Here is a 9,942-nt window from a genome sequence, read left to right on the forward strand (position 1 = left end):
TAACTATTGAACGAAGAAAGTTTGAATATTATACTAATATACTTTTTTTTTTTATCTCGAACAATTATGATAAACTCAATAAAAGCGTTGAATTGCATCGACCCACAACAATGGGTGTATGCCTAGCAGCCAATCGTTATCCTTATTAAGTGGTAAGGAAAGAGTTTCTGTTTATCATAAAAAGACAACAATTTAATTATTATTCAATATTTAAACCAAATTATAAATGTTAAGAACGTGCTCATCTATCGTACAATAATTAGCTTATGCATATTGCCATAGTTGTTTGTCCCTTCAAACTGCTAACTGACGTCTTCGGCCAACCATTAAATGTCACTTGTAACCCTCCTAGCGAATGTCTCGGCAACAAGTTGCGGGAAAATAAGAGATGCTTCTCCAAAGATCTATGAAAACAATATCCGTAATTTAGTCGATAAGAAAAAACCTATTTTTGCTTGTTAGACTTTTGGCGCTATTACCGAATACAGTAGGCCTACAGTAGTTAGATTGGATGTGTGTTTATTTAAACAGCTAATAATAAGTAGTGTCTAATAATGTATAAACTTCTGAGATATGATTATTGGGCAGAATGCAAGCATAATTTTTTAAACAACAAACAAAAAATGCTGTACAAATATGCCTTACTTTAACAGGGTTTGATCGATCGCTAATCTTGCCCCAGGATACCGCCTCGTCTGGTCTAGCTCCAGAGTCCGAACCGTCGTACTCCTGCGCAGTGTTGATATACACCGCATAATCAGCTCCATTTCTCTGTGGGAGAACAACTTAAAGAAGTGGAACCAGTGGCGGCTCTAGGGTATATTTTCGGAAGGTGGGAGGGGGAGGGGGATGAGCTGTCCGACAGGGTGGACTTAAGCTCGAGGTCCAAGCTGGGGAAAGGGTTTTAGAGGGTGTTCCCCCTCCCAAATGATATTTCTTAAAGGAGATCAGGAACCTCTGGATGGCCAGAAATGACATTCTCAGACTGTGACAGGCATGTGTTGGCTTGACGTGGGCCTATTTCTATATTTTTTTAGTCCGACTGCCCGACGAGCTCTGTCCGATGGGGGGGGGGGGCTTGATCTGTCCGGTGGGGGCTTAAGCCCCTGCTGCCCCCCCCCCCCCGCTGGCGCCTCCACCAGTACTATATTTATAATTCTAGTAAGAAAAATATTTATAAATAATTTAAGATTGTAGCCCCGAATGTACTGTAAATGGTTTAAATAAAAACTGTACCAAAAACGCTAGCCTAACCTTTTGGAAAGGTTTACGCACAAGAACGATAGATCATTTCATACCAAGACGCTCGAATTAATTCACATTTTCTCTCATCAAGACATTATTTCTTCTAGTCGTTTGAAGTCGACTATAGTTTTGGAAACATTAGTGTATATTTTCACTTTGCTTTGGCCACTAGTTCAACACCTTGTCTCGAGGTCCCCACCCCTGATGTCGGAAAGTGTTTCCCCCTGATGTCGGAAAGTGTTTCCCCCCCCCCCTACACTTCTGTCCTGGAGAAAAAAATACCATCGTCGGGGGAAGAAACAAAATTATTTTTACATTAACGTAAGACACTACAATGGAACAAATAGCCTTTTAAAATCCCTAAATTGGAAAATCATGGCGCCACCACTGAAACAAACAAATGTTCATAGGCCTACCTACCTGCGTGACCATTGGAAAAAATGAAAATTCCCAAGATTGGATCTAAAATATCCTAAGCCTTTAAAAATCTCAAGATTTTCAAAATACTAATATACATACACTTTCAAGTCCAATTTTAAGGCTCTTTCAATGAATTTTATAGTGTACTATGATTTTTACTGTATACCAAAACACTGTCTGGATTTCAAGACCAATAAATCATTCTTTTTTTCAGTAAACTGATGAGAATTTTTTGCAGTTTGGGGAAAGATGTATTATATGAATTAAAATCATTTACACAGATAATATTTCAGAAGGATATGAAATTGTTATAAAAAAAAAAAACCCCAGTTGGGTTTTAACTTCCATTTCTGGAGGTGTAAGATGGTAAATTTTTGATTAATTTAATTTTAACTCCAAAAATGCGTAAAAAATTACCTTGGGAATGAAAATATTTCATGTTAACATTTTTTCTAGTTACCATCTGCCCTATGGATAGGTACCTAAAGAAACCGAAAATATAAGGATGTGGAGGGGGTGCATGATGACCCCCCTCCTAGCTCATAGCCTAAAAGAATTTGGAAAGTAAAAGACGGGATTTCCTGGCATTTAGCTGCAAGTGGGTGTTTGCCCACTAGTATTTGTTTATAATTTCTTAATGATAGAGAAACATTTCAAAATTCAATGTCAGTCCAAAAATCCCAAGATTTAATTTTAAAAAAATTAACAAAAAATCCCAAGATCCCAAGGTGTCATTAAAAATCCCAAGACCTTGAGATAAATCGCAAGCAGTGGTCACTTGGAGTGATTGATACCTACCATGATATTAGCGTTGCACACGTGATGTTTGATCAACCCACCACCTAGAATGATCAGACCCGTATTCATCGCCGTCAGCGCCTGTGAATACATTCTACGAATATCTAAACAAAATGAAGAGTATCAAACATTAACTTTTGCCAAATTCGGCCTGAAGTATACGGTTTGAAGAACGGGAGTCGAAATAGGTACCGTAGCCGTACCTTCTGCAGTATCAATCCTCAGACCTGGATTTTTGTAAGAATGTATATAAATGACATCGCCGATACCACCATCAATTATTGCAGGGCTGAATATTGGAATGTTGTTCTGTTAGAAAAAAAATAATTACCATTTATTATGCGAACATTATTTAATAAATTCTGTGTCCATAAACACTAAAAGAGGAATGGTGTATGCAGTACTATAATGTGGATTAATGCTTCGGTATTCTAACCTTGTATGCCCAATAACATACTGAATCTGGGTGGTTGATCTTCTCTCCAAACTTTGCTATCATTTTAGATGGCGTCCAATTCATTCCCTATGTAATAAAAATATAATTTTTATAATCCGGCTAACGATTTTACGTTATAATAACGTTGCAGTTTGGTTATCAACAGGTGTATTTTTTAGAACCATAAATACGTATTTATAACGTAATTTTGGAATGCAAGCGTTGTTGCAAGTTGTTTCAACCATAGGCGTAGATCCCGGGGGGGGGGAGGATGGGAGGGATATATCCCCCTAATATTTGACAAGGGGGCGATGGTCCATTGTATCATCCCCCAATATTTTGACTATGTATGGGATAAAATGGAGCTTTACACACTTCAAAAGACTGTCACAGAAATAATTTGCACTGCCTTATGAAAATTGGCTTAATGTATTAATGTTGATAACAAAATTATTTTATCTGGTACCAATCTAAGCTCTTCTTTCCTTAGATGTTAGATGTGCTTGCAAGAGCCACATTTCACACTGAAGGGTGTGTACGATGTGTATAAGAGACAGCCCTCCTAGCGAATGTCTCGGCAACAAGTTGCGGGAAAATAAGAGATGCTTCTCCAAAGATCTATGAAAACAATATCCGTAATTTAGTCGATAAGAAAAAACCTATTTTTGCTTGTTAGACTTTTGGCGCTATTACCGAATACAGTAGGCCTACAGTAGTTAGATTGGATGTGTGTTTATTTAAACAGCTAATAATAAGCAGGGTGTTGTGAGTCTGGTCATTATGATATCTTCCTTTTTATTCTTGTCTCTATTTTTCTCTTCTCTTTTTCTTTCCTTTTCTTTTCCTCTTCTTTCTCTTTCCCTCCCTTTCCCCCTTTTCTTTTTTCTTATTACCCAGCCCGGTACGACGGCTTGGTCAGCCCGGTAAAAACTGTCAGGGGAGGGGAAGTTTCCCCCCCCCCGCGCCTGTTACGACACTGGCTAACACGCCAATCATTCCCCCCCCCCCAATGAAAAATATTTTTCTACGCCACTGGTTTCAACGTTCTGACATAAAACCTAACCACAACGTTCGCGAAATTTAATAGGGTTTAGTGTTTGTTGTGCTGATTTATTTGTTGAATTCTCAACCAGAGTGACTCGCCATTTCATTTAAAGAATAATAAATAGGCTTACAAATATAAACCGAGGTTAGCAGATTAGGCCTACCTGTATACTGATGTAATATTCACTTCAAAATCAATTGAAAAAAATGTTGAGTGAAACTTATAACGTTAAATAATTATAACCGTATTTATTCATACTCTACATTAATCTGAATTAGACACAAAATAAAATCTAGTACGTTATTTTTCTGTAGGTCGAGCATCGTGTCGAACAGCGGCAAGAGAAAGTCTTCCAATTTCATATAACTTGAATTCTTAATCAACATATTTCCAATTCTGTTTAAGCCTTCACTCTTGAGTTTCTTCCCGTCCAGATGGAATTCTCCCAGGTAGGTAGACTCCATGCATTTCATCAAATCTTCTTCAATCGCACCACATGTGGTAACAATACAGTCCACCTACGGGAAACATGGAATCAGAATAATGCATAGATAATGTCATCACAACGTTACAAAGCTTCATGGTAGTTATTGGTGGGAGTACCAAGCTTCGGCAGAATTTGCTTAATCTCTTTATTTGTTTGATTTTCTCTGCTTTTCATTTTCTCCATTTTGTTAATGTTGAATTTTAAAAAAACTTAGAGTGGGCTATGGGTTGACAAGTTTTTGTTTTGTTTTTGTTTTGTTTTGTTTTATTTTTATTTTGTTTTTATTTGCTTAATGTATTAAGTTTTGATTTTCTTGGCTTTGTATTTCTTTGGATGCACCGTTACGTACGAGTGCCATTGTTGTAAAAATGTTGTTTTCAAATAAAGAATACTAATATATTGGCCTGACCATTACTGAACTTTCATCAGTGTGTTTTTTTGTACATTCACATGTTATATTGCATCTTGATGCTGATACGTCAGTTTTTTAATATATTCTGGTTCCATCTGTTCCATTCTCATCAAGCATAATAATTAGTGAGTAATGAATTCTATTAGGTATTGTTTGTCTAGTAGTAATTTATGGAAATTTACTATCGCATTAATACAATGGAACTGTAGTAGGCCTAATCGTATATTTTTAAAAACTTAAATTGATCTTTAAATAAATGCACTTGCATTTTAATATTTCCCGCATAGGCCTAATAACGTTGCCGTTTAGATTTGAAAAGCTTTTATGTAACCATTATTATGTGCGTATTAATATCGTAAGTTCTGACTAAATGACGTTGCGAACGTGTAAAGTAACGTCTTAATGTTATTTTCTGACATAATCTAACTACAACATTTACAACGTTGCTCAGAATGTTGTAGTACCGTATTTTTGCAATCGCTGAGGGAATTCTCTTAGTCTGTTCCAGTGTTGGAAAGTGGAGATGTTGGATTTTGAAATTTCCTGAACTTGCCTGAAGTATAGGCCTATGCAGACATTTAATAATCAGAATCGGAATCTTTATTTTCCACCTCATACCCGTACACAAACAATGTAATAGGCTCAATAAATAAGATAGGCTAAATAAGTTACCGTATGTAGTGCAATACACAACTATACCTTTAAGCCAGAGCACACCTGATACAGAAATCGACTTACATACAGGTAATAATAATTAAAAACACATTCTGATAATGTACCTAAAATTCTTAAATACACCAGATTAGTTTGTTGCACGTACTAGATTATGCTGCACCAAAAATCGAATAATTTCTCTGATTCCAGATGATATCATGCTGGACGTGAAGCTAAGGAAGATGGTACAGTTTGAAAACGGTCTTTTACAGGGGTTAGATTCAGTCTTCTCTTTTACCAGTTCTTCTGGTAATTGCTTGGCCTTTAAGTCCAACTGGGGAGAAAAATCACAAATTAATACAAAATGCTAAGAAATTCTAGCATAATATCACACCGTAATGTCTTGTTAACATGGCATCAAGCCGAAGGTTGATATGTTGGAGGAGGCAAAATTGGAAAAAAAAACAAACTAAATGTTTACTTTGGTGAAGAGAAAGTTGAGATGAGAAGATATTTAGAGCTAAATGAAAAAAAATCTCAGAGAAACACTAGCTAGAAATCAGGTAGATTACACAAAACTGAACAAAGTAAAAGATGCACTGGCAGATCCAAGAATTAAAAATAGAGGGGCCAAAAACAGAGAGCTCATGACACTCTTTAAATGTACCGTAATTTCTTCTTTTTCACTGTATAATTTTCGATAATTTAAGGGGATAGGAGCGGCTGGCCCAGGCCCCCGATGAATCCGCCATTAGAAGCTAAAAACAATAGTAAAAATGATAAAGGAGGTGGTGCTACATAAAATTAAAGACCAAAAGTAATTTATAGAAAGTTAGCGGAAACAAAAATGTGGATTGTAGCATTGCAAAGTGGCAGTAAAAAGAGAAATAAACCTTACACAGAGAATAAGATGAGGAAGAAATGGAGGTAGAGAGGAGAATTTAAGTGAAATTTATGAATATGGCATTTATAATACGAACCAAAAACTCAAGGAAGAACTGTATTCAGCCAAATTAAATTACAAATATTTGTCAAGCAAAACCAATGGAGTAAAAATTGTTTGGAATTCATAATAGGTACGGTAGTTATGCAGGTTACAGATGTATATAAACATTATAGAGAAATATAGAATAGCAGAATATGGATGGACGAAATAAGGAGATTTAATGATATCAATGAATAGGTTAGGTATTTCTTATATGGTTTTGTTCAGGGCGGATCCAGTAGGGTATAGGCCATTGCCCCCCCCCCCCCCCCGTCAGTCCCGCCGAAAATTAAAAAAGAGGGAGAAATTTTTTTTGAGTTAAAGGTAGGAAAGGGGGGGAAAAAGTATGTGTACTCAAGAGTTTAGTGGCGGACCCCGCAGGGGGAAAAAGGAGAGCTCAATTATTTTACCACTCACTAATTTTGAATTTTCTATTGATTGACGACGAACACAACGTTACGCTATATCTCTGTTGCCGATTTTTTCATGATTTTTATAAACCAGGATGTTAAAAAAGGCCAAAAGGCGGAGACCCAAGACGGTTTTTTTTAAAGCAATGATGACGGAAGTACCCGGCTAGAACAGCTATCCATGCTCAGTGGCGTAAAACCGGTTTTCCACTAGGCGAATTTATTCGCACATTTACATTCCTATTGGAGTTTTTGCGAAGCGAAAAAATGCGCAACCAATCTAAATTCGCCTAGTGAAAAACGAGCTTAACACGTATGCGCTCTCGGGCGGCGTCCGCAGGGCCACCGACCCTTAGGGGCCCTTGCGGTTCCCCTACCCATAGGATCCTCGCTCTATAGCACCCTGATCTAAAAGGGCTTTGTTGATACATAACAGCATAATGTGTTTGACATCGACTGTAGGACATATATCATATTATTCCAGTGCCAAACCGACCAGAATTCCCCTGCATTTGTCAAAATTAAAGAAAAAAATGGAGATAATATTTTAAAATTCTAAGTCTGAATGAGTGTCATTTCCGGGCATCTAGAGGTGCCATAATCATAATTTGCTTTACGACTCCCAGTATACAATAGACTATAGGTCATTGAGGGAAGGAGTGTATAAGTGAGGGGAGCTTAGCTCCCGTCGGGAAGAAGTCAATAATTTTGTCGAGGAGGAACACTGCTTTCAAAAAGAATTTTTACCATCTGAGAGTGCCGATTCCGAGTGTCTAGAGAAGGGGCATATTCTTAAAATTTGCTCATCTCAGTCCCAACCATGGTGGGGGTGGAGGTGAGTGTGTTTTACCTACTGCCCCTCCTCCCTCTGTCAGAAAGTTTCTGGATCCGCCCCTGTTGTTGGCTTACCAAATACAGTACTATACTGCTCCTGCTACACCATTGCTACTACTACGTACTATAACTACCGCCACCAGATATTTGGATAAAGAACTTTTTTACCATTTTGTTGACTTCAATAACTGCTCTGCCGAAGTTGGTGGCTTGTAACCCAGTAGAAAGAGATGACTTGAACAGAGCATGATAGTCAATGCCCTGATTGAAATCGTATCCCCTGACTTTGACAGTATTCAATGGTGTGTTTCCACGTATCTCTGATTTGAGAAATTTGCGCACATCTTCTGGAACTTCTTCATATTTGCTCAAATCGTTTTCATACTCAATAATATCATTATCAGCCATTGTTACTAAAGATAAAACAGTTAACTGGTTATAGGCTTAGATCGAAGGTATGTCAACTCTTGATTGCTCTCCTACTAAATCATGAGAAAATTCAGCATGCCGTAATCATATAAGAGGTAAACATTTATAAATATTCATATTTAACCTTATTGTTTTCAATCTGTCCGGCTGGTCATTATAAATAGAAATTAACAAACATGCGGGATTTGATTTTATCTAGCTAAGTGTCTAACTAAACTGAATGAAAAAAAAAATTATACACAACTTGCTACAGCAATATTTCTGATTTACGATCAATAATGCTGCTGTGCCATAATCATAAATGTTTTTACCTCAGCCCCAAACATGGTGGGGCTCAGGGAGTATAGATCCTCCATCTGTGAAAGTCCCTCTCTGGGCCCCCTCTATTTAAAATTCCTGGATCCGCCACTGATGACATACCGTAATTTTGTGGTATTCATTTCTTCTTTTTGCACTCGCTGTCATTCATTCATTCATTCATAATTTTAAAACCATTCTCTCATTTTCAAATTCCATAAAAATATACCAAATCGTAGAACATTACCTTATTGTTTATTGACAGCTTTACCAATTTGGTATTTAGTTTCAGATGCACTTTAGTTAGTCGTTTGTAAACATTAATTGTTAATTATTATTCGTTATTATTATGTACAGGTAGGCCATATGATAGTAGCGTGATGTGGTACGCCTATTAGTAAAATACATTATCTGTTTTTCGAATAAATTAAGATTATGCCCTGTAATAAAATAGAAAATAAAAAATAACATGGTATGCTTCATATAATTACAAATTGTATTTTTATGCATTATTTATTTAGTTGGTGTAATGTATATATTAATCACTATGGTTAGGTTGTTTTGACAAAATGAAGTTTTCACTTTACAGTAAAATAATAATAAGAATAATAATATTAATAATAATAATAATAATAATAATAACAATAATAATAATGTTAGTCTTATAGAGTATAGGCTAGATATACGGTAACACAAGCCTGGTTAAACTCTGGTTAAACTTAACTCACAAAAGTGTGATAAAAAAAGAATAGAGCGCCTCATGGCTCTAATAACTGTGACGACCAAGAAGGCATCATTTCATTTTATGATTTTACAGTATGCTGTTGTTTCAATAATTTACATACAGGTGATTTGTATTAAATAATATAGAGGGCGCGTTCTCAAACTACCATACTCAGCAGTGTGACTACTGCTTGGGATATATCCCAAAATCTTGGGATTTTTAATCTTAGGATCTTGGGATTTTTTGTTAACTTTTCATTAAATCTTGGGATTTTTTGAATGATATGGAATTTTTAGTTCTATCATGAAGACAATTTAAAAATAAATTATAATGGCCAAACACCCCTTTAGTGTACAGTCGTGAATGAGGGCTGCTCATTTGTTCAAAATAAAAGACCCATTGGAGACTTGGTAGTTTTTTTGCTTGTTTTTTGTTATTGTTTTTTTTTCTGAATAATAAGGCTGTTGTTTAGAGACATTCTCATTCTTTTCCAAAATAGTATGAATTTTAAAGTTAAATCTCTTATGTCCCATTGGCAGAATGACGTTTGCTTCAGACAACAAGTAGACATAGGCCCTACGTAGTGCTGAAAAAAGCTGAGCAAGAATATTGATGCCAGGAAATCGCACCTTCTCATATTTTGTAAATGCTTTTCTGTGTCTTAATTTGACAGCTAGAAGTTAAATCAGATTCATCAAAAATACTTACTCTCCGCTTACACCCCACAAAAATAGAAGTTAAAAATCAATGCTTTTTTTCTATTCAT

General features: G+C 36.1%; 1 protein-coding gene across 2 annotated transcripts; it reads right to left on the reverse strand.

Annotated features, from left to right (window-relative positions):
• LOC117107433 (deoxyhypusine synthase-like) lies at positions 1-8,286 on the reverse strand. 2 transcript variants are annotated; one of them, XM_033249126.1, is made up of 8 exons: positions 7,895-8,273; positions 5,664-5,831; positions 4,244-4,462; positions 2,900-2,986; positions 2,667-2,772; positions 2,464-2,567; positions 646-771; positions 1-404 (listed from the first exon to the last, which is right to left on the reverse strand). In XM_033249126.1, the coding sequence occupies exons 1-8, from the start codon at positions 8,132-8,134 to the stop codon at positions 327-329; spliced, it is 1,128 nt and encodes a 375-aa protein (XP_033105017.1). In that variant the 5' UTR covers positions 8,135-8,273; the 3' UTR covers positions 1-326. The 2 variants fall into 2 exon arrangements, with proteins under 2 accessions (XP_033105017.1, XP_033105026.1); XM_033249135.1 differs by lacking the exon at positions 5,664-5,831 and having other exon boundaries at positions 7,895-8,286.
• Between the last annotated feature and the right edge of the window lie 1,656 nt (positions 8,287-9,942).

The sequence above is a fragment of the Anneissia japonica genome, unplaced genomic scaffold (genome assembly GCF_011630105.1).
Source record: "Anneissia japonica isolate Jap-2015-1 unplaced genomic scaffold, ASM1163010v1 scaffold288091_len1417266_cov198, whole genome shotgun sequence".
NCBI lineage: Eukaryota > Metazoa > Echinodermata > Crinoidea > Comatulida > Comatulidae > Anneissia > Anneissia japonica.

Coding starts and splice junctions, on each gene's coding strand:
- LOC117107433 (XM_033249126.1), bottom strand. CDS start 8,134: ATGGCTGATAATGATATTATTGAGTATGAAAACGATTTGAGCAAATAT. Junction 2,773..2,899: donor TATGTTATTGGGCATACAAG/GTTAGAATACCG, acceptor TTTTTCTAACAG/AACAACATTCCAATATTCAG. Junction 405..645: donor ATCGATCAAACCCTGTTAAA/GTAAGGCATATT, acceptor TTGTTTTCATAG/ATCTTTGGAGAAGCATCTCT.